Source organism: Heptranchias perlo, chromosome 8 (genome assembly GCF_035084215.1).
Source record: "Heptranchias perlo isolate sHepPer1 chromosome 8, sHepPer1.hap1, whole genome shotgun sequence".
Classification (NCBI taxonomy): domain Eukaryota; kingdom Metazoa; phylum Chordata; class Chondrichthyes; order Hexanchiformes; family Hexanchidae; genus Heptranchias; species Heptranchias perlo.
In genome coordinates this window covers 12880918-12906471 of record NC_090332.1, presented here as the reverse complement: position 1 = coordinate 12906471, position 25554 = coordinate 12880918, and the positions used below count along the sequence as shown (strand labels likewise).

At 44.0% G+C, this 25554-nt stretch overlaps 1 protein-coding gene across 6 annotated transcripts in view; it reads left to right on the top strand.

Annotated features, from left to right (window-relative positions):
• ltbp1 (latent transforming growth factor beta binding protein 1) overlaps window positions 1-12906 on the top strand; it is a 304945-nt gene extending 292039 nt beyond the window's left edge. For all 6 annotated transcript variants that reach the window (XM_067988679.1, XM_067988681.1, XM_067988683.1 and 3 more), the window contains 2 exons: window positions 8417-8566; window positions 11755-12906. In XM_067988679.1, the coding sequence (XP_067844780.1) occupies window positions 8417-8566; window positions 11755-11918 (314 nt within the window). In that variant the 3' untranslated portion in view covers window positions 11919-12906. The remainder of the gene's footprint in view (window positions 1-8416; window positions 8567-11754) is intronic.
• The last annotated feature ends 12648 nt before the right edge of the window (window positions 12907-25554 follow it).

Sequence of the window (25554 nt, the reverse complement as noted above, 5' to 3'; positions counted from 1 at the left end):
TTCGAATCTTGGCGTGGCATACAAGTCAAAACTAAGGCATTGTGACCAGACTAGAACTGAGAGGTTACAACTATCAGGAAAGACTGAGCAGACTGGGGCTCTTTTCTCTAGAAAAGAGAAGACTGAGGGGTGACCTGATCGAGGTCTTTAAAATTATGAAAGGGTTTGATAGGATAGATGTAGAGAAGATGTTTCCACTTGTGGGGGAGCCCAAAATTAGGAGCCATAAATATAAGATAATCACTAATAAATCCGATAAGGAATTCAGGAGAAACTTCTTTACTCAGAGAGTGGTGAGAATGTGGAATTTGCTACCACATGGAATGGTTAAGGCGAATAGCATAGATGTATTTAAGGGGAAGCTAGATAGGTACATGAGGGAGAAAGGAATATAAAGATATGGTGATACGGTGAGATTAAGTAAGTTGGGAGGGGACTCGTATGGAGCATAAACACCGGCCTGTTTCTGTGTTGTAAATTCTATGTAATTCTTTGTATTTTTCGGTTGGTGATAGCTTGGAAGAGATCCCTAGTTTTACCTGCTTCTTCACTGCCCTCTGGAGTCCCCCAAGGATCTACCCTTGGTCCCCTCCTTTTTCTCATCTACATGCTGCCCCTCAGTGACATCATCCGAAAACACGACATCAGGTTCCACATGTACGCTGACGACAACCAGCTCTACCTCACCACCATCTCCCTCAACCCCTCCACTGTCTCTGATTGTTCACACTGCCTGTCCGACATCCAATACTGGAGATGAGCAAAAATTTCCTCCAACTAAATATTGGGAAGACTGAAGCCATTGTCTTCGGTCCCTGCCACAAACTCCGTTCCATAGCCACCGGCTCCATCCCTCTCCCTGGCCAATGTCTGAGGAGCTCCCGGCTACATATCCGCTCCATCACCAAGACCGCCGACTTCCACCTCCGTAACATCATGCATCTCTGCCCCTGGCTCAGCTTATCTGCTGCTGAAATCCTCATCCATGCCTTTGTTACCTCTCGACTTGACTATTCCAACGATCTCCTGGCCGACCTCCCATCTTCCACCCTCCGTAAACTTGAGCTCATCCAAAACTCTGCTGCCCGTATCCTAACTCGCACCAAGCCCTGTTCTCCCATCATCCCTGTGCTCGCTAATCTACTTTCAAATCCCACCATGGCCTCGCCCCTCGCTATCTCTGTAACCTCCTCCAGCCCTACAACCCTCCAAGATCTCTGCACTTCTCCAATTCTTGCCTCTTGCTCATCCCCAATTTTAATCACTCCACCATTGATTGCCGTGCCTTCAGCTGCCTAGGTCCTAAGCTCTGGAATTCCCTCCCAAAACCTCTCCACCTCTCTACCTCTCCTCCTTTAAGACATTGCTTAAAACCTATCTCTTTGACCAAGCTTTTGGTCTAATATCTCCTTATGTGACTCGGTGTCAACTTTTGTTTGCTAACTCTTCTGTGAAGCACCTTGGGACATTTTACTATGATAAAGGCACTATATAAATGCAAGTTATTGTTGTTGTCGGCAGATATGTCCAGGGTGGGTTCCTGCAAGGGAGTCAAGGCTTATAATTTTTCAACCCTTCGCCAGTGTGGGTCTGTTCACTTATATTAGGTACCATCTTTTCACACAAGCTGAGAAGTAGTCTTAAGATGTAAATTGAAGGAGGACATTCAGTGACAGGCATGTGCCCAACTTGAAGCCCACCCTATTTATCCATGCATCATACTAGGCTAGCCAGGCTATGTTAGAATGATCTGGTGTGAAGCCCTTTTAAGGTGTCAGTGTACCCGGGCTTTCAGTTGTAAGTTGCAGCTTGAATGCATGATAAGAAATGAAAGAGGTGTAAGGATGTGTGAGAGTTTGGCATGGGCCAGCAGTAAATGTCGACAGCCAACACTTTGTGGCATTCATCCTAGGGCTCCCTATCTGGTAATGCGCTATAACCATGTTGTTGGCAGCTTTCTGAAGGTGTGCTGCCATCCTCCATATCTGTACCTAGGGCCTGTGGGTACTATACACAGTATTGACTCTGGCCGCCACTTCCTGCACTGGAGATGGTGCCATGTAGCAGCAAACAGGGAAACCCTCCTCAAACCCACCTCATACAACAATATCTCCACTTGGCTTGCCATATAAGAGGGGGTTTGCTGCTACCCTACAGACTGTTTCCTGCCTCTATAATTTCCTTTTGTCACCCGCTATTTTTTTTGCCGACCACTTCGTACAAGCTTTGGGAATGGGGGCCGAACGGTTTTCATCCCCATACAATCTCCAGAAAGCCTGTCAACGATTTTTTGTCCCCACGTGCAACCACTCGCTCATAAGGGGCCGCACCCCTTTAAAACCCAGCCTCCGCCCTCCAAGGGCTGCTGACGTGTCAGGATATTCTGCCGGTCTCTGCCCTTGCCGCCTAGCCAGTTCCCAACAAGAGGCCCAATCCATGCCGGGAGCTCCCTTAAAATATTGAATAAGGGCTGACCATGGAAGGTGCCAAAGGGCAGGCTGTTTCTAATTTGCTTGAGCACAAATTTTGCAGAGTATGATCCCGCAGTCTCGGCTCCCAGGACCATAACATTCACCCTATGGTTTCAGTCTGAATTATTTTTAAAAAGCATTATTACTGACCTCTGACAGTTTCCAATTTAAAAAAAAAATCTCCCTTTTCTTTTAGTAGACGTGGGAAGGAAAAAATTGTGAATGTTAGAAATCTGACATTAAAAAGAAAGTAAATGCACAGCAGGTCAGTCAGTATCTGAAAGAGAAGGATATGTTAAAAATGTTTCGGGAGGGGTGGGGGGAGGTAACCTTAACACTAGTGAAGATTCCCCCCCTGAAACGTTAACCTGTGCTTTCTCTTTCGGATGCTCTGTGCATTTCTAGCACTTGCTTCGACTTGCTCTGTGCAATTGAACGTCAGTGTATTTTACTGTACAGCCCGAGACGGGCAGTCCAGGCTACTGTCTCCTCAGCTGTTAACCCAGCTCACCACTTCTTCTAGGCTCCAACCAAAGAATGCAGACCGTTAACCTGATTTATAATAACTCATGATTTATAATCCGTTTCAATGCCAAGTAGCGGCATATAAACATATCCTATAGAATGCTGGACTGCTTATTAAAGCTCGGGGCTTGGTGCGGGACTTGATGTCTGACCAGATGAGAAATTGCATGTATGGTTTCAATTCATTTTGCGATGAAAATATTAATCTAAGGAAGAGGGGGGGGAATACAGGATAAACATTCTTATCAAATCCACAGACAACTGTCGCCATCTGGTGGCCACATGCAGCTCAGATTCTTATTTTCCCAAGATCCAATCCATATGTTGCATTAAAAGTACAAAGCATTTATTTGCCTTATCGGTTCAGCTCAGCTAGATGAAACTCGACCAGACAAAACAAAGCACGATTGTTTATTTAATGTTTAATTCATGAAAAAAATACATTTCATGCACAGACTTTATAATGAAAAATTAAATGGTAATTTTTATCCCAGCAGCAAAAGATATCCGTCAGCAACTCTTCCTGCCCTCCCTGGGTGAGGGAGAGAATCTGAGATATTCGATTCCTACCCTCTTTCCCACTCCTCAAAATCGTCTCTTCCTCTCTTCTACTCACCCCCCCACAAAAAATTGTTTCTCCCCCTCTCCACCCCCCCAAAACGGATCTTTGTTCTGGCCCTGATGATGCCGTTATATTTACCTAAGAAGTGCAGTTTGTGTTATTTTCGACATTTGTTCTTTTGTCCTCACTGATTTCCTCCTCTCCTGAAGACATTGATTTATTGCTGGATATGGTCCCACAGCTGGTATTCATAGAATCATAGAAGTTTACAACACGGAAACAGGCCCTTCGGCCCAACATGTCCATGTCGCCCAGTTTATACCACTAAGCTAGTCCCAGTTGCCTGCACTTGGCCCATATCCCTCTATACCCATCTTACCCATGTAACTATCCAAATGCTTTTTAAAAGACAAAATTGTACCCGCCTCTACTACTGCCTCTGGCAGCTCGTTCCAGACACTCACCACCCTTTGAGTTAAAAAATTGCCCCTCTGGACCCTTTTGTATCTCCCCCCTCTCACCTTAAATCTATGCCCCCTCGTTATAGACTTCCCTACCTTTGGGAAAAGATTTTGACTATCTACCTTATCTATGCCCCTCATTATTTTGCAGACTTCTATAAGATCACCCCTAAACCTCCTACTCTCCAGGGAAAAAAGTCTCAGTCTATCCAACCTCTCCCTATAAGTCAAACCATCAAGTCCCGGTAGCATCCTAGTAAATCTTTTCTGCACTCTTTCTAGTTTAATAATATCCTTTCTATAATAGGGTGACCAGAACTGTACACAGTATTCCAAGTGTGGCCTTACTAATGTCTTGTACAACTTCAACAAGACATCCCAACTCCTGTATTCAATGTTCTGACCAATGAAACCAAGCATGCTGAATGCCTTCTTCACCACCCTATCCACCTGTGACTCCAATTTCAAGGAGCTATGAACCTGTACTCCCAGATCTCTTTGTTCTATAACTCTCCCCAACGCCCTACCATTAACGGAGTAGGTCCTGGCCCGATTCGATCTACCAAAATGCATCACCTCACATTTATCTAAATTAAACTCCATCTGCCATTCATCGGCCCACTGGCCCAATTTATCAAGATCCTGTTGCAATCCTAGATAACCTTCTTCACTTTCCACAATGCCACCAATCTTGGTGTCATCTGCAAACTTACTAACCATGCCTCCTAAATTCTCATCCAAATCATTAATATAAATAACAAATAACAGCGGACCCAGCACCGATCCCTGAGGCACACCGCTGGTCACAGGCCTCCAGTTTGAAAAACAACCCTCTCCAACCACCCTCTGTCTTCTGTCGTCAATCCAATTTTGTATCCTTCACTACCTCACCCATTTTGGCCATTGTTCATGTGTGGGTGTTGGCAGTGTAGTCGTTGTCTCCTCACTGATTTCCTCCTCTCCTGAAGAAATTGTCTCATTGCTGGGTGTAGTCTCACAGCTGGTGATCACCCTCCACTACCCCACCCGCCTGACAGTGGGTGTTGGCAGTGTATAATTGATGAGGGAGAGCACCACCTAACATTCATTCACCAGCAGGAGCTGTTGGATAACAGTCAGGAGGAGGACACTCGCCAATTTTACCCTCCCTATACAAACTGTAACCATGCCTTCAACGCCTAGGCCCCATTCTCTGGGATTCCCTCCCTACGACTTTCTGCCACTCCACCTCCCTCTCCTCCTTAAAACCCACCTTTTTGACCAAGCTTTTTGCTCACCCTCCTCCAAATCTCCCCTTTTTGGCTCAGCATTTGGCCTTGGGACGTTTTTCTGCATTCAAGGCCTGTTGTAAATGCAGCTTGTTGTTACGTCAAGTTACATCGAGCCTTCAGCCCAGAAACAGGCCATTCGGCCCAACTGGTCTATGCTTGCGTTTATGCTCTGCTCGAGCCTCCTCCCTCCCTACTTCATCTATCTCTATCAGAATACCCTTTATTCCTTTCTCCTTCGTGTGCTTATCTAGCTTCCCCTTAAATGTTGTTGTAACTGGAAAATCAAATGACAGCGTTAGCCGATACTGTTTAATGGGGAGGATTTATCAGTATCTCCAGCATGACAATTAGCAACACATCTGGACTGAGCACACTGCCGCAAAAGCTACGAGGACCGAATTGTGTTTTTCCTCTTTCTCTCAAGTCATGTACAATTTAAAAAGTCAAAAAAAGGTGAGACCCATAACTGCTTCCAGGTTACACCTATCTGTTGCACAAGTGAAAAAGCTCAGCGTCACCAGCGAGATGCCAGGTTTAGCGCAGCGGGTACGGCCCCCTGAAGGGGCTCATTGACAATGAAACGCACACCTGCAAATGGTAAGACCAACCACCCTCAGGGGTCGAGTGTCACGCCTGATGGTTACGGCCAGCCTGCGCAGTCCCCCCCCCATGCCCAACGTACTGTTACGAGTGTAAACAAAACCGGGCTGCAGGAGGCAGGTTTGTGCTGCGGAAGCATTCCCGAGCTGTGCCAGGTCCTGGTCATGGAGCGATGGGATCTTGCTCTCTTAATTCACCGTCTACAAAGCTTGTAGATTTCAAATAAAATCGTTGGACTATAACTTGGTGTTGTAAAATTGTTTACAATTTACAAAAAAGGAAGAAGAAGGAAGTTTGATCTTAAGTATTGTTAGTCGGAGAATTGCTATATTAAGTTGTTAAATTGTAGCCCTATGTGATAGTTTGGTACAGGCAGGTTAGCTGCTTTAAGTAATAAATCATAAGCAAGTGTATTAGGATTGTAATGAAATTAGGATTTCATACTTTGAAACATTTGCTTTCTTTCGGATTGAAGATTATATTTTTTTTCAGGATAGCAAAAGCAAAATTGAGGCCAAGGGGAGAGAGGGAGAGAGAGGTAGGCTAAAAGATCAAGGCTGTAAGATTCAGTCCAGTCACGTGTAAGTCCGACTATTTAAATTTTTTCACTTACCCGAATGTCCTTTTCCCTAGCACCTGGGGGGCAACAAATCACTCAGATCTCCCCATCTGGACAGTAAAAGATAGTCTCCACCTCTCTGACTATACAGCAGAAAATACATCATCAACGAGCTGGCTCTCGGTGCCCATATGACGCATCTGTCACCACAGCAACCACGACGATATTTTATAGTCCTCCATAAAACCAGAGCACTACTCGAAATGAGGTTTATATAAATAAAGCAAGTAGAGAAAACAGTGTTGTGACCCAGCATAGGGTATTCAGTATCATACCACTTTAGTGTGAAATATGTCGAGGATACATGTTGAGGCCCTAGTGGGACATGTTTATTCAAAGGGCAGGTCTGACCAACTATCACAGATATATTGTATAAATCACCGATGCCCAGACCTGTCAACAGATCCTGGGTGAGAGTTAGTTTCGAGCAACGTGCCTGAGGTGTTGTCTTGGGTCAATAACATAAACCGAGTTAAAAGCGACAAACTGCATCTGCCTCATGGTCCACCAGCTGCCCAAATAGCATTACTGTAGTCGTATTCCCTTCTCTCCCTTATATTTCTTTTTCTCTCTTCCTTATTATTATCTTTTCCACTTTCTTTCTTCTGCTGCACCTCCTGGCACCACATTCAGATAAGTATATTTTAAACGCTTACCTTTTCGGTGGCAGTCCCTTTAAGGGGCAGCCTGCTAGGCCGCATATGGACCTGGTTTTCCTGAATGCAGCTGTTGCCAGCTGCCTCCGGGTGTACCAATATGGCAGCCGGGGGCCTCAACAAGGCGTTGGGCCCCTTATTTGCATATGCAAAGGGCCCAATGCCTGTCTCAGGCCCGGGTTCTGGATGCCTATATTTTTGCCTTTACCAATATGGCAAGTGGCACACTTCCGGCCCATAATGAGAGTGGGCTTCCTGCCCGCCATATTGGAGGCTCAAACGCCCATTTAGCACCCAGAAAACAGGCGCAGCGCCATCGAATTTCTAGGTCACTTTGTTGCACATACAACTGTGTCTGGAGTTTCTTTGGAAGAATTTTTTTTTAGTTGAAGTGCAGTACAAGGGCCTTTACACAGAACAGAAACATCCTATTGTATTCTCAGTGGCTCAGGGGAAGGTCATTCTGGTCCAATTATTATGTCATTGATGTGGATTGAATTTCACTGTCGAGATACACAAGATACAATTACTTATCACATTGTATTTGTCTTTTGTTACTTGATATAAACTGTATTAACAGTAAAGACTATATTAACGACAATATCCTTTCTGTACTATTGTTTAGTTAGTCAAATCCACATGTGTGGTAATGCAAGTTGGGAAGTACACGATGACAATAGGAGCCTTCATTGTAAAAGCAATTGGGTGTGTTTTTGTAGCCTGCCCAGAGATACCTGACCCCACTTTATCTCTACTGCTAATGAATCACTACAAAAACTCTCTGGTGGTTGCTGTGGCACTGACATTCGAGACATTTGTTAGTTCAGAGTCCATGAGCCCGCTTCCCAGGATTACGTTGCTAAATCCAACTCTTTTATCCATCGGTAAGTCGGCAGGCCCAGCTTTTGTGGGTCACCAAGATAAGTGAGTCGCTGTTGAGCAGTGTAAAGTGCAGAGAGCCAGCCCATGGATGACATTCTCTCGCAATCCGAACAGAACAATTGGCCATGAAGAAGCTCCAAAGCTGACGACTTTCTGCAGTTCTGTAGAGTACTGTGTGACTGGACAGAACGTCTGGGAACAGTATCTGTGGCAGTGCATCCAGTCATAGATTGACAGACAGGACATGTGAAATAACTTCCCTACAGTTTGAGAATCCAGTTTGGTTTCACCTCTAGGTGCAATCTCCACCCCCCTGAATGTGCTGGAGTTTTATCTGATGTTAATGGCTGTGCTCATTTTGCTCCACAGATCCCTTTGAGAGTTTTGAGGGACTCCAGGCGGAGGAGTGCGGTATCCTAAACGGTTGCGAGAACGGACGCTGCGTCAGGGTGCAGGAAGGCTACACGTGCGACTGCTACGACGGTTACCAGCTGGACATTACCAAGATGGCGTGTGTTGGTAAGGGCAGCCGCAAACACCCTGTTCAAAATGGAAATTGTAAACAATTTTACAACACCAAGTTATAGTCCAGCAATTTTATTTTAAATTCACAAGCTTTCGGAGGCTACCTCCTTCGTCAGGTGAACGATGTTCACATCGTTCACCTGACGAAGGAGGTAGCCTCCGAAAGCTTGTGAATTTAAAATAAAATTGCTGGACTATAACTTGGTGTTGTAAAATTGTTTACAATTGTCAACCCCAGTCCATCACCGGCATCTCCACAAAATGGAAATGTAATCGTTTAATACGCAGGAAGATTTTTCTACAACATTAATAATATTTAGGACTGGGAGAGGACCTTTAGACCCAACAAGCCCATCTGTTTTTTGTTAATCTCACACCCATCTGCCCACCTTTTCTCCATATTCCTCAAATCCTTCTCCTGAAATCCATCAAATTGCTTTTGAACCCATTCATACTGTCCTCTTCAATAGCCTTACCTAGTATTTTATTCCGCAACTGTACTACCCTTTGTTTATTAAAGTTCCACTGAGCTTCTCTTCTTACTCCTAACTTCCTAAATTGAAACCAATGTCTGCTGGTGTTCGAACCCTTCACCATTGTAAACAATTTGCCTCGATCAACATTATCAATCCCCTTAATAATCTTTGAAGCTTTAATTAGGTCACTCCAAAGTCTCCTCCTTTCCAAAGAACACAACTCCCAATAGTTTCCAAACCAAAGGAAGGAAAGATATAAGAGCATTGTGGAGAATGGATCACGTACTTTTAATGGGAAAAAGCATAATTTACAACACAAGAACATAAGAAATTGGAGCAGGAATAGGCCATACAGCCCCTCAAGCCTGGTCCGCCATTCAATAAGATCACGGCTGATCTTCGACCTCAATTCCACTTTCCCGTCCGATCCCCATAATTTGGAGAAAGAATTCTTATCAATTATAGATATTCCTTCTAAGTATTGCTCTGTAGTAATAAGTTAGCAGAAAACACGGTGATACAACACATTAGGGTGGTTTAACACCCTGTGTCATGAAGGGTTGTGCTCACCATTCTGCGCATAATCAGTTCCCTATCTCAATTGTGTTGTGTTTGGGAGGCACTGACTCAGCACCAGGTGCCTCCTGACGTAGAGGACGAGAATCAGAGGGTGATTGGCTCCCAATCCTGTTTTGTTTGTCTCCTAGCAACCTGTCACGGAACAGTAATGACCAATGAGTTCCTTGGGTGGGAGATAATACGTGACATGGAGAGACCAATGCCCTTGTTGTTCCAAACTGCTCAATGAAAATGAACTACGTGAGATAACATCATGTACATGCTTGGACACGCACACTCAAAGGATGCTGGAGGGCTCAGTCTATCTGCTGAATATAACCTGACCACGCACAGGGGAGCCAAAACCTGCACAAGTATTGGGATGCATCCATCCTGGATCTCTGGCACTGACCTCTCCAGAGTTCACAGGGTCAGAAGAAGGTCCCCTAATTTGAATACTCCAGGTGGGTGCACATTCCACTGGGATGCATCTCAGGCACCCGCCCGCCCTCCGAAGCAGCCGGTGAATCCCAGCAGGGATGAGGCGGGTCGGATCAAGGGCTGACCCCCTGGAAAGAAAGAAAAAATGTCCCCGTATTCCGTCTTCAATTGTGTCCTGGACTCCAGGTGGGTTCCCACTTCTGCCATGGCAGAAGTGGGAACCCCCCTGGAGTCCAGGACACTCCCGGCCTGGGAGTCCCACCCCTGCTCCCCCCCCCCCCCCCGCTCCTTTTTTGTGATGACCATATTGGGGTGGGCAGAGGCTCCACCTCTAATGCCATGCCAAAAAAGGCCGTTCTGACAGAAGGCTGGGACCCGGCATATTTTGTGACATCTCCACTTCACAAGGGAGGCTGTCACAGAGCTGTGCTATCTCCTGCAGAATAACTTAGTGACATCTTCTACCACAGCGATGGCTCTCCCGGTAGCTGTGAAGCTCACCACAGTCTTAAGCTTTCCCAGATTCTTCTGGGAGACTGCGGGGAACATCTGCATACTCAGCCAGTCTGAAGTCCGTATCAAGCAAGTTTTGGATGCAATGTTTGTAACTGGCAACACCTTGATCACTTCACCTGTGGAGAGGAGGCATTAGCTGGATAGGGCACAGAATTTTAACTGGGTGGCAAAGTTGCTAAGAGTGCAGAGTACAGTCGATGGCTCGGGGCTCCTCACATCAACCCCACAGCCGACATCAACAGAAAGGGCTTCCATTCAATTAATGTTCAGTTGGTTTCTGGCCCATTGTCCTGGTAGCACCTATGATGCATTTATTATGCAAAATTGTAAGGCATTTAGATTACCTGAAAGCTCAGGGACTCTGGAAATTTGCCTGCCAGGAGACCATGGCGATGCACTGCCACCTTGGCTTCCAACGTACCCCTTAAATAACACCTGATCATAAATAGAAGACATATGCCTCAACCAGAATTACCAAAGAGACCACCATTAGTATGAAACAAAGATTCTGCTATTTGGACCACCCGGGTGTGTCGTTTCCCAGCCAATTGTGTCAAAAATCACCGCCATCTCCTGCATGTTGCACGACTTCACTCTACAGAGAGGGGTAAGTATGTGGCAGGACCTCCAAAACTTTAAATGGGGCAGTTTGCCCCACATCTCTTCGTCCAGACGCTTTTAGATGTGAATTTACTGTTGGCCTAGCAAGAAGCGATTCTTCCTTTTTGTCTTCAGGAAAAAAAAATATCCTCTGAAAATGCCTTTCCTGAGCTGGTGCTCGCCGAGACTTCTTGCCACCGGCCAATCGTTCTACCGGCCTGGCTCCTTCCGTTCCTTTCTCTGGTACAGGGGACCGTGTTAGGGCGGGAACATCCATTGTGGCCGGTCTTTCCCTCACTTTAGGCGAGACGGTCATCCCCTCACTTTCGGCTGTGTCTAATTTTGAGCCTCTGGCAGTGAAAGCAGCGTTTTAAGACTGACTATTAGGCTTGTGTAACACAGTCTCTAATTTAATGTACAGAAGTAATCGTCTCCCAGCGTATGTAAGTAGCTTCCTTGTCAAAATGCTCAATTAAGGATGGTATAACAAAATTCATTGTAATTAGCATCCTGCTGTGAAATGAGGCTATCGGCGATGTTTGAAAGGTATTTAATTCCCTCTGCTTTATGTTTCTCCCCACCATACTTCAGATGTCAATGAATGTATTGAGCTCAATGACAAAATGTCACTGTGCCGGAACGCCAAATGCATCAACACAGATGGATCCTATAAGTGCGTGTGCCTGCCAGGCTATCTACCTTCGGAGCAGCCCAATTACTGCATAACTACAGAGAAAGAGTCTAAGCTGGAGTAATTTGGGAAGAGCTTCGCCCCACCCGTACAAATCCCACACCTGCTCTGCTCTCCGCAAACAAGCAAAGTACAAACACTCGATTCCCCGCCAACCGCCCCCACCCCCACCCACTTCTCCATCTCCACCCGACCCCTCCCTAAAATAAAAAAGAGGAAAACTGCCTGACACGAAGAGTTTATCATCAGTAGCTGATGCCCTCGAGGAAGGGGACGCCAAATGAACGTATCGTTTTCTCAAGACGGGGAATAAGCCCAATTCTACCAATGAACAGAAAGACCAAATGGATTCACATTGTGCTTTTTTTTTGTATGAAAAGGAAAGTCGGCTCAATAAATTAATAGTTGGTAAGGACATGCAAAGCGAGAAAGCAAACCACATCTACAGTCATTCACACAAAATAGTATTTGTTATTAGCACAAGGTTTACACTATGTATAACAGCGGTGAAAATATTTTGTATTACTGTTATAAGGCGTATTTGATAAAGCGCAGTATGTGTTATACTGCTTGACTTTAGAGTTTTATGACAAATGTAAATTCTTTGATAGCAACTTATAGTCCTTTTGTATGTTTTTTTTTTAAAAAGGTTGTGCTATTCTGTGTCTGGAACATTGGTCAGTGACAGTTTTTACCTTGTTCAATGTCTGCCCTGTGGAGCAGGCATGTCGTTGCGATAAGGTTTTTTTTTTAAAAAAGAAGTTTTATACAACCGTGGAGGTGTGAAGTTCTTGGTTATGTTCTCCACACATTATATACTGCACTACAACCACATAGTACAAACTTGCCAGGTCGCAAAGCTGCTACAGGACAGCCAGAGGATACATGATGTGTACATTTACACTGAAGAAACGAGAACCAGATTATTGTATTGTAATTTGTAAATTGAAAAAAAAACCAAGCAAATAGCTCTTGTATGATCATCTTAAAGCATATTAAGCTGTATTCTAAACCTCTGTAAAACCTATAAATAAATCACTTATGTAAGTGTACCGATTTGCCTCTCCTGAAGCAGTAAAAGTACGTGAATACTTTTGGAATGTGCGCGGTTCCAGACGTGCAAAACACGAGGGCACATTTGCACGGTTTTGTGACTGATTTTAGCCAGGGCCACTGGTTTTCAGCTGGGTGAGTAAGTCAAATTCCACTTTCTTTAAATGGGATTCCAGGATTTTTTTTTACCAGGGTTTTGGGAAATGCATTTTGTGACTCCATCCGTTCGTAATTGTGGCCAGTGTATTATGATGACTGAAAAAGTGAAATTCTATTTTTTCCATAGGATTTCAGTGTTGTGTGGGGGGATCACGTTCCATCATTCTGCCTATCTTTTCCATGAAAACCACAAACCAATGGCCCTGATTTTAGTTTAACCAACTGGTGAATTCATGTTCTGATGCAATGGGGATTGACTGTTTACCATGAAATAGACTTCACAGACCTGCTGTTTATTGTGTCTATAAACGTGAAGCTTGGGACATAGTCTTCATGTGTAGGAAGCAAATACAATGTCTTCTTTATTTATGTCCATCTATTTAAAGAACATGTTTTGTTGAGTTTACAGAACAGACGTGGCCACCTGAGTTGTACCAGGCATGTCCAAGTTGTTGCTGGGCAGACAACCTGGGTTGGGTTAGGGTTAGGGTTAGGATGAGGGGCCCTTGGGTACTGGCTGCAGGTGGGGCTTGTTCATCATATGGCTCATTCAGATGTTTTCACAAGATAATTATGGTTCGGGAAGGCCATTCAGCCCCTCTTAGTTCATCTGTCCAGAATGACCCTGAAGTCCCTTGACTTCAGCATCCAATAGCTTCTTAAACGACTCCAGGGTTTGCACCTCCAATACTCTATCCGGGGGTCTATTGACCATTTTATGTGTGCAGAATAACTTTCTGATATCAGTCCTAAATTTGCCTTTTACTTGATTTAACCTGTGACTGCTTGTCCTACTCTCCCTATTTGATTTAAAGTTGCTTTTTGGGTTTACCTTGTCCATACTGTTTGCCGTCTTAAATACTTCAGGCATCTCCTTTCAAGGCCAAAAAGTGATGCATTTCTCCAGTCTTTCTTCATAACTCAGTCCTCTAATGCTAGAGATCAGCCTTGCACTGCCTCCAAAGCTTAAATGTCTCCCTTGCGTCTAGGTGACTAGAACTGGATGCAGTACTCGAGGTGTGGTTTGACCAGAACAGTGTACAGTGTGATCATGACTTGCCCTGACTTGCATTCTACTGTTTCGCTATGCACCTCAACATTGTAATGGCGTTGTTGTTTGCTGCTCTGCATTGACTGGACATGTTGGCCTAGACATCCAACGGCAACCCTTAACCTGTGCTGCGGCAAAACTGACGCACAAGATGGACCAGGTGAAATTGTTCCTCTTGCGCCCGCACGACGTGACCGGTGTGCCAAGGACGCCCACCGCGCTCCCAAGAAGCAGCACGACGGTCGCGTAGAGGAAGGAAGATCAGCTAGCGGGGACTCGGGCACCGAACTGACGGTGATTCTGGAAGGGGGAAGGAGATGGGGGGGTGGGGGGCGAGCGGTGGCTGGCAGCGGCCCGCGGTGTTAACTCCTGCTTCTCCAGGCTCCACATTCAGGTAAGTAACAAACTCTTTCATTTACCATCTTGCTGCCAGCCTCCAGCAGTCCCTTTAAAAACCACTTTTGGCCTGAGAAAACTGAATGCCGCTTGCTTCATAGAGTGACATAGAATGTTACAGTACAGAAACAGGCCATTCGGCCAAACAGATCTATGTTAAGCCCAATAGGTTTATGCTCCACATGAGCCTCCTCCAACCCTGCTTTATCTGCGTATCCTTCTATTCCTTTCTCCCTCACGTACTTATCTAACTTCCCCTTAAATACGTCTTCGGTCAGTCGTTATCCACTTTTGTAAAGGTGCCTAAAATAGGCGTAAGGCCCCGATTTGCATACGTAATGGGTCTAATGCCAGGTTCAGGTGAGCGGCTACAGGGTGCCCTAACCAATATGGCATGCGGCGCATACCCGGCGCGGAATGAACAGGCGAGCGCCATATTGAATCCTTCAGCGCCCGTTTATCGCCTGAATAACAGGTGCTACACAATTCAATTTCTAGGCCACTGAGTCTACTAAGATTCCTAGGTCTCGTTCAACTTCATCCTTTCTTTGAGTACATGTTCCCTATTTTCCCTTCCTATATACTTTACACTTATCATATTTCATGTGATACTGTTCTACCCAGTTACATATTTTGTCCAACTCATTTCATAGTTTCAGAACTACCTAATCCGATTCCACCGCCCCTTCTAGTTTGATAGCAAGTGGGTCAAATTTGACTAAGACCTGGGGCACCCTGTACAGTACTCCCCTCCCACCATGACATAACTGATCTAACAAGTACCCATTGTTTTCTATCCTTCAGCCAATTTCTTATCCATGCCCAAGATTTATCCCGAATTCCCACAGCTTTGAACTCAACTTTGTGTGGAAGTTTGTCAAATGCTTTCTGGAAATACACTATGACACATTGTACGGCTTAACACAGTCCACTTATTGCTTCCTTAAAGAAGTCAAGGAGGTTGGTACGGGAGGACCTTCCCCTTCGGAATCCATGTTGACTGCTGGTTACTAACTAACTTATTGTACAGATAATCAAATTTACATGGAATTGAAGCAAGACTGATGGGTGAGTAGTTGCTTGTTTCTGATTTATTTCCCGTTTTGAATATATACCTCCTCAGTGTCCAGTGACGCCCCCTCATAAGGATGGTCAATGCTTCATAAATCTCCTCCCAAGTCTCTTTTAGCGGTCTGGTTTAAATACCATCTATCGCTGGGCATTTATCTTGGTGGGATGTGAGCTCCCTATTATTTTGCTAGTCCCAGCACCAGCTCACCTCCCTTGTTTTATTTAAGCATTGATTGCAATTTTCAAATCGAATTATGAATGCAGGTTATCAAATGTAAATCACTTTGTCGCAGATATACCAACCTTTTGTTTGTGCTGGGAGAGATCAGTATTTGTACTTTGAAGCATGCAGGAATAGGGAAAACCAAACTACAAGTTCTCATTGACCACACAGCACCATTATGGGTCTAAATCTATGAAGGAGGCAAAAATAATAAATCAATAATTTCTTTGAAAGAACAGAGAATGAATCTTTGGGATCAGCCCAGTGGTCTTTTCCCAACATGTACAGTCCTACGCTCCTTTGCAAGTTTGAATTTTTCTCCCAGAATTTTCAACTTGAAAATAATTTGCACGCTTGCCAAAAATGTAACTTTAGGCTTCGGTTATAGTAACGGTCTCTTAGCAACGCAGATGTTCATTATGAAGAGTTTATTGACCTTTATGGAAACATGGGACCAAGGACACCTCCCACAAAGATGCCAAAGAATTGCTGCTTTTTAAAATAACACACGCTGATGGCCTGTTTATACGATTAGTGGTGTCTGGCATCAGTCTGGTTTAGATCTGATGTGGAATGAATCTAATGCCAATCATGCATGCTGGTGCCATACCAGTACAAAGAGTGTCACCTCTCTGGGTTTCATGCTGCAGTTCACCAGCATGGGGATACATGGAGATATTAGAACAGAAGGAAACATGAATAAGAAGAGGCCATTAACCAAATGGGTTATTTTTACAGAAGTTATGCTAAGGTTTTACTGGTTAGATCAGGCAGAGTACTGTGTCCAGTTCTGACATCGGACCACAAAAAAAATGTGTGTGCTGGAGAGGAGAAACAGAACTGATCCCAAGTGTAAAGGGAGATGAGCTATGAGGTAAGGTCAGAAAAACTCAAGCACTACAGTCTGGGGAGATGGTGGTTACAAGAAGCACCTCATTAAACTATACGAAACATTAAATGAAATGGTATAATGAAAAACCTAGGATATGACTTCAAATTAGGACAGAAATTTAAATTAGTGAAAATAAAATTTAAAACATGTCAGTAAGAACTTGTTTGCTGAAAGAGTGGTGAATGTTTGAAATAATCTACCTGCCTAGGTAATGCAACTAAATGATTGGGAATGTTCAAAATATAATTGGTTGCTACATTGGGAGAGTTAGGATACTGGAGTGATGAGCTTTGGTGGGTCGAATGGTCTTTTTTTGTGCTTGACTTTTGCTATATTCTTAATAAACTCTATCTTAGGAATAGAGAAATTGCTGGATGAAGAAAGACCAAGGTATATCTAGTTTACCTTCTATCATTCTGGTTGTCGCATGATGGAGTTGTTGATTAATCATGGCAATCAATCTCTATCAATTAGTCAAACAGACCCAGACATGAGGCGAGGAAAATCTCCAGTAGTGGAAAGCTTTTTGAACCATAGGTCCAAAGTCACCTGTTCCTCCCAAGCATGCTGCACTTACAATATATCATGTCTCAAATTACTCATATACTGTATCCCAAAATATTACGTTCTGAAAGAAATTTACCCAATTTGCATTTGAATGAATCAACACTTTCTGCTTTCACGTCTCTCTAGGGAGCTCATTTCAGAGATTTGCCACTTGCTCACTGAAATAATGTTTCAGCAGATTAGTTTTGAATTTACCCCACTTCAAGTGCAGGCTGTTTTAATGATTGTACTGATTTGGACAAGGTGAAATAGCACGTCATGGTTTACATTATGTAGTCTCTTTAGAATCCAAAAGCAGCAATCATATCACCTCTCAACCTCTTTTCCAGTGAGAACATGCCCAATTTACATAATTGCTCCTTATAATTCAATCCCTGTATTCCTTCAATCATCCTGGTTGCTCTCTTCTGTATCTTTTCAATAGCTGCAATATCCTTTATGTACTGTGGCGGCCAGAACTGAACACAGTATTCTAAGTGCAGTCGGACCAATGATTTATAAAGCGGTAGGATTACCCCACTATTTTGGCTCAATATTAACCTTTTAATAGATCCCAACGTGTGATTTGCTTTACTCACTGCCACCGAGCATTGTTACGATAACTTCAATTTATTGTCAATCAGGACCCCCAGATATATATTATTTTCTTTCCATTTAATCCCTTCCTGGATTTTTTTTTGTCCCCATATGAATCACTTTGCATTTCTCCACATTGAATTTCATCTACCATCTGTCCGTCCAATTCTCAAGTATATTAAAGTCCTCGTGTAGTTTATCCTGTTCAGCTTTGCAGTCTACCACTTTCATTAGCTTTGTATCATTTGCAAATTTAGCCACTGTGCTTGTGACTCTTAGCTGCAGATCATTTGTGAAGATATTAAACAAAAGCGGTCCCAAAACAGACCCCTGCGGGACCGCACTGGTACCATTCTCCCAGGCTGATGATAATCACTATCACCGGCCTCTGGGCTCAATCAGTCAATCAATTACGTATCCATTGTAAAATATTTCCTCTGATTCCCGCTTTCTTTATTTTCAGTACCAGCCATTACAGAGGCCTTATCTAAGGCCTTACTGAAGTCCAAGTACACCAGAAGTATGCCAAGTACGCCTTACCCATATCAAGCTCCTTTGTCACACCCTCAAAGAAAACCATGGGTCTGCCTCACTTCTTTAAGTTTGCTGAGGAGACAAACTTTCTCCCTTTCCCACAAAAGTAAATTTGCAGAATATCTATCCAACCTAATGTGCTATATTCAGCCTCCCTTGGTGCGATCATTTAATGGCCATGGCAGCTCAGGAAGTGCACAGAAGTTTAGTTTATAATTCTCAATCCCACTCTAAACCAGATATTTAAAATTCTCAAGCATCAAAGCATTAACTGTTTCAGAATTAAGTCTCTTCCACTGATCCCTAGCTCAAGTCTTAACCTGAAGCTTGTTAACTTTATACTCTTGTCCTTTAGATATGTGCTCCCAACTCAAGTTAAATAACTTGGGTCAAAAGTTAAATAAATTCTTCACATCTACATTATTTGGTCGTCTCAGTATTTTAAAAAGTGGGATCTTATCTTTTTTCAATCTCCTTTTCTCTGATCAAAGCAAGTTCAATTTTGTGAGCCCCTCTTTATAACATTGCCCCAAACCCTGGAGTCACCCTTATGACTGTTCTCTGAACTATGTCCAACACGTCAATGTCCTTTTGCAAGTATACACGCAGTATTCCAAATGTGGCCTCGCCAATGCAATGTTAGAGTATTCAGCACGAGTTTAGCATTCTTGGACTTCAAATTTCCTACTTTTATACACTCTGGACTGGCCTCAACAGCCAGTCATAAGAGCCCCACCCTTTTTTGGACTACTTAACTTCCTTGTTTCATCTCAGTCTTACTGATGGCAGCTCCTTTCAAAAGATTGGAGTTACATTTGTAGAACAACAAAATTAAATGAAGAAAATCGGCTGCCTGTTTCGCACCGCGCAGTTTTCTCCTCCATTTTGCACGGAGTCTAACTGGCTGTCGATTCACTATGAGCCTGTTTTGCACTAGTAGCGAGGACCATTTCACCCCCCCACCCCCCAGCAGACCCGATGATCAGATGACTGGTTTAAGAAATTTCTCTATAAGGGAGATATGTTTCACACACTAGATGGAGGCCTCTTGTGCATCCCCGATTTTCATCGCTCCACCATTGCCTTAAGCTGCCTAGGCTTTAAGCTGTGGAATTCCCTCCCTAAACCTCTCCGCCTCTCTACCTGTCTCTCCTCCTTTAAGACGCTCCTTAAAATCTACCTCTTTGACCAAGCTTTTGGTCACCTGACCTAATATCTCCATAAGTGGCTGAGTGTCAAATTTTGTTTGATAACGCTCCTGTGAAGCGCCTTGGGAGGCTTTACTATGTTAAAGGCGCTATATAAATGTAAGTTTGTTACTGTTGTTTTATTCTGTTTTTGAGTTGACAGTGTCAGGCAGTGCAGGCCAACTGCTTGCTGCAGAATGATAATCACACAAGGGGATTAACAACTATTACTTGTTTATTGAGAAAGGATGTGTGGTCGACTCTGGGTCCAATATATATGATAACAGGGTGACATTCCTCCGGTCCTTTATTGCTATGACAATCCAATCTTGCAGGAAGGAGATAAGGTTTCCCTGCTAGTGTTTGACCATACAGGAGACTCATCTTTTTTTTAAATGGATTATTTATGAGCAACAGGCATTGTATTTTTATCGTTATCTGTGGAAGTTAGAGACCAGTATGAAGAGTTGTTGAGGTAGATAGCAGAGGAGTTTTCTCTCTGTTAATTTCACACCAAACTTTTTCTGTGAAAACCACAAAACTCCTTCTGTTTAATGGGAAGCTACTGAAAAGAAACTTACTTATTCTGCCCCCTCCCCCATTTCAAATTTCTTCTCTCCATTCCTCAAAGCACTGATTCTTAGGAACATAGGAACAGGAGGAGGCCATTCAGCCCCTCGTGCCTGCTCCGCCATTTGATAAGATCATGGCTGATCTGTGATCGAACTCCATATACCCGCCTTTGGCCCATATCCCTTAATATCTTTGGTTGCCAAAAAGCTATCTATCTCAGATTTAAATTTAGCAATTGAGCTAGTATCAATTGCCGTTTGCGGAAGAGTTCTAAACTTCTACCACCCTTTGTGTGTAGAAATGTTTTCTAATCTCGCTCCTGAAAGGTCTGGCTCTAATTTTTAGACTGTGCCCCCTACTCCTAGAATCCCCAACCAGCGAAAATAGTTTCTCTGTATCCACGCTATCTGTTCCCCTTAATATCTTATAAACTTCGATCAGATCATCCCTTAACCTTCGAACCTCTAGAGAATACAACCCCAATTTGTGTAATCTCTCCTCGTAACTTAACCCTTGAAGATTCTTGTGGGGGTTTGACTTCACAGGCAAACTGGGCCCCGCTTTTAAACCTCAACCAAGTGACTGTTCTTCCTGTGAGAGCCCAGACAGACTATTCAGTCACGAGGTGCAGTATACTGATAAGATAGTTCAGTATAGCATAGTCCTTTTAAGTCGCACCTGAGAACTCTGAGCAACTGGTCCTGGTTTATTTGAGGAGTAGTTAGTTACATTTTGCTCCTTGTGATCTGCAGAGATCCACAGTAGGAGGTAACCTCCTCTCTGATTGTTATAATGTTGTATTACTTGGTTTTATTTGCTAATGGTAATCAAATGTTGAGTAACTTAGAATATTTGTGATCTTGCAGTTTTATTTGCACTAGGAAAATGTTGAAGAGGCATCCCAGTTGAGCCCATTCTAGTCTCACCTAACGTACAGGGACACCTTCCAGCAGAGCCGGTTGGTAGTGATCAGGAAGGGAAGGCCTGGCTCACAGTCTCTCCTCCCTCCACAGCCCAGAGGCCACTGAGACCTATTGATGTACTTCCACCATGATCCAGACGTCGATCAGTGTGTAACAGGGATCAAATCTCCGAGCTTGATGATTGCTCTAACTCGGTATCACTAGCTGAACTACTTAGTGAGGTGAAGGAAATGATGGGAGCCTGTACAGAGGGGCACTCTTTGGTCCCATTTTTATGTGCAGAGGGCTATTTTCTCAGTGGCTCACACAGTTCCTCCATTGTTGTTGGCTGGAAAGCATTGGGGTGACATTTTCCCTGCCTGTCCTGTATTTTGGGCCTTTTGAGGCCAAAGCCTAAATAAATTGTTCACTCGCAGCGGGACTCATCAAATAATGTAGAGTGAAGTGTGGGGGGGGTTTTGGAGTTAACCGTGATGCCCATACTGCGCAGTGCAGCAAATTTTTTTTAAAAGAAGAAAAATTCCTCTCCTTAATACATTGATATTCTGCTTATTGAAGCTGGCAGAGTCTGAATGTATTCATAGCAAACACTGTCTGAGGCACCATGTGCCAGACATTCATCCTCTGTCTGAAAGGTTTACTCTAGAGTTAAAATAACACCATTTGAAAGACCAAATACTTCAAGTCACTTGTTATAATAAATGCTTTTCTTGTCTGTATCTGTCTCCATTTCTAACCACCAAATGCATGCACTGTCTCCCCCTCCCAGGCAACTCCCAACTCGTCCAATCTCCAGTCAGAAGCCAGCTTTAGTAAATGTCTAACACATAGCCTACATAAAACCAGATGAATGCACAATAATTTCAGCTTCAGATGACCTTTGTGAAATGCTTGAACTTTAGTTCCATCGCTGCTGATGGGCCTGCTCGGTCTCAATGGAATTATTGCCCTGTCACTCACTCCATACCGTTTATTATCCCTAATCTTACCCGTTTTGTGGTTTTAGTATAAGAAATATGGTCCTCAATTTGCTCAGGGCCTGGGGTGAGATTGCAGCGCATTTGGAGAGGGTGAGGACTATTTGGGGGGGGGGGGGGAGGGGCAGACAATGGGGCAGAACCCAGTTATGCCGAGTCTCTGCCATGAAGATACAACTGTGGTATTTCCGCTGGGGGTGGACGGTGCCCTTACAACCAGGTTGTACCAAAAATAGGCGGGACTGGGTGGGTGGCATTGCCTGGAATTCCCACTGGTCCTGCCTCTTGTGCTCCAAATGGACTGAATATAAGATACCAGTGCTCTGTACAATGGAGCAGTGGAGGTAGGGCCCACTGGAAAGGTTCCAAACCAGGGTCATGGCCTGAACTGATCCGGAAAGAACTTTCAGCCCCAGTGAAACTGGCCATCTTGTAAAGGAGTTGATTTCAATTTTTATCAGCAGCTACAGACAGGCCACAAGAGGCTGACCAGCACCACATTCACCGCACCTCCCACCTAGAATGTATTAATAGAGGCACGGGAACCCACCTGGATTATGTAAATTGCCTGACCTGGGGACCTCCGTCAGGGTCAGGCCTGCAGGTCACCATTCCCACTCCACCATATTTACAGAGCCGGCTTGTCAGTTTTGGGACCTGCTTTCTTGCTTCGTATTTTAATTTATTCTCCTCCATTTTCTTGTTAGGAAGTGAGCGTTTTCAGCCTGGGTTTATTTTCACAGAGAAACAGAGTTAACGTTTCAGGTCGATGACCTTTCATCAAACTGTTCTGATGAATGGTCATCGACCTGAAACGTTAACTTCTGTTTCTCTCTCCACAGATGCTGCCTGACCTGCTGAGTGTTTTCCAGCATTTTCTATTTTATTTCCAATTTCTAGCATCCGCAGCATTTTGCTTTTGTTTATTTTGACAGCTTGGCTCTTCGCAGGTGGCACTCCTTACTTGATCATTGTGACTAACTCTTCCCAGCATGATGGGAATCTGTCTCTTTATTGCACATTGAAGGAGACAAATTTAATCGTGAAATGGGCATTTCTATCAAACAATTTCACAGCTTTTCCCTGTTTATTAACATGTGATGCAGTAACATGGTTTCATTGCAATTGTGCCATATGTACCAGAAAACCTCGCTGTACATTGAAAATATCTTTATATCGCAGAATCATACCGTTTTACAGCACAGAAAGAAGCCATTTGGCCTATCGTGCCTGTACCAGCTCCCTAAATGATCCATCCACTTAGTCCCATTCCCCTGCCCTGTCGCCAAATCCTTTTCTCTTTCAAATATTTATCCACTTTTCAAAGCTATTGTGAATTCTGCTTCCACCACTGGCCAATATTTATCACTCAACCAACATCACTAAAACCGATTCTCTATCATCATCACATTGCTGTTTGTGGGACCTTGCTGTGCGCAAATTGGCTGCTGCGTTGGCTACATTACAAAAGTGATTTCATTTCAAAAGTACTTAATTGGCTGTAAAGCGCTTTGGGACATCCTGAGGTCGTGAAAACTGTCCGATAAATGCAAGACTTACTTTCTTCCTGCTTCTACTACTGTTTCTGGTAGGGCATTCCAAGCCTTAAGAACAGTCTGCGTTACAAAATCTCCCCTAACCTCTCCCTTTGCATCACTTGCACAGACCTGTGTGGTGCCTCTCTCCCCAAAATGATGCCGACTCCCCTTTTTAAAACAGAGGCCCCTGCGTTGGCTCAGTTTATGGATGTACTGCCTTCTGTGGATTGAGCTTAATAGGCCAGCAAGGCATAAAGTTTGATCCCCGGTATGTGCTGATCTCAGCTGAAGCAGCAGAGGGGACGCTACAGTGCTCCTTTGTAGAAAGTGGAGGGGGGAAGAAATCAGCCACAGCTCCCATTCCTGACTGCTGTTCGTCGACTTCTGGAAAATGTGCGCAGGTGGAATGTGTTGAGGACATTGGGCTTGGCTGTGACGCCCACCCCTCCTGCCCACCCGCCCCCTCTACCTTGCAGTCATATAGCCTGTTGATACTGTCTAGGTTCACACATGACGAATGGTCACTCAGGCAAAGTACAAGAGCATGACTGGGCGACAACAACAACAACTTGCTTTATATAGCGCCTTGTAGTTAAACATCCCAAGGTGCTTCGCAGGAGCGATTATCAAACAAAATTTGACACTGAGCCACAGAAGGAGATATTAGGACAGGTCAAAGAGGTAGATTTTAAGGAGCGCCTTAAAGGAGGAGAGAGTGGTAGAGAGGTGGAGAGATTTAGGGAGGGAAATTCCAGAGCTTACAGCGTAGGCAGGTGAAGGCACTGCCGCCAATGGTGGAGCGATGAAAATCGGGGATGCGCAAGAGGCCAGAATTGGAGGAGCGCAGAGATCCCGGAAGGTTGTAGGGCTGGAGGTGGTTACAGAGATGGGGACACTGCGAAACCTCACCTCAGCAGAATGCCCTGCCTGGAGGAGGAGAATGGGAATGGAAACAAGAAGGAGAGGGAAAGAATCTGTTCGACTGGAGCATCGACTGAAGAGGATGATTTTAAAAAAACAGCACGATTCCTCCAGCCAGACTGTGTTTGATGTGTGGCCTAAGGTAAGGAAATCAGTTTTGGGGGCATTGTAGCTCATCTAATGAGGCACTGTCTGCAGAAATTTCAAAGGGACTGCGATTCCTCACAACATTGACAAATCTTTTTCTGATTATGCGTCTTTCATGTATCCCAAATTCTTTTTCTTTTGAGCTTGGAATGAACGTAACATTTATGAAAGAATTATCGCTGGAATGTTAGAAACATTTCTAATATCTCTGGGGAAAATGTGAGCCCACATTTATTTATTTATTTATTTATTTGCAAATTCTCATCTCTACTCCTGCAATGAAATTCAACCTGTGCAGAGAAATGTCGAAAATTTGCTACTCCGGTGAGATCTGCAACTGATGCCATGAAACAAAAAGCCAGCTGGAAAGTATCTGTCAGAAGGCAAATGGTCAAAGGAAGAAACTAATATCCTTGAAGGAGAGGGAGATTCTAAAATCTGTCATTTAATGAAACGCATGTATAGAACGGTTCAGTGGGGAAGTATATTGGACTTGAGTCACAGAGAAGTGGGCCATTGAATCAAATCTGTGTTTTCCTTGCATGGTAAGTTTTCAGTTTCAAGTGTGTCATTGGGGGAAGTGCATGTGATGGTAGATTGAGCCGTAAAAAATGACAGCATTTCACATTTTATAAGCAGGGGATTAGAGTACTAGAGTAAAGAAGTAATGATTAATTTATGCAAAATATTGGATAGGCCACAGTTAGTAGTACACAGTGTGTAGTTTTGGGCAATAATAGATTGACCAGATATATACTAATGATGGGACGTCTAGTTATGAGGGGAGACTTGACATACTAGGACTATTTCCACTGGAGTAGAGAAAGCAAAGAGGAGATTTAAGAGAGGTTTTTCAAATTATGAAGAGTTTTGATAGAGTGAATAAGGAAAGACAATTTCCTCTGGTTGGCG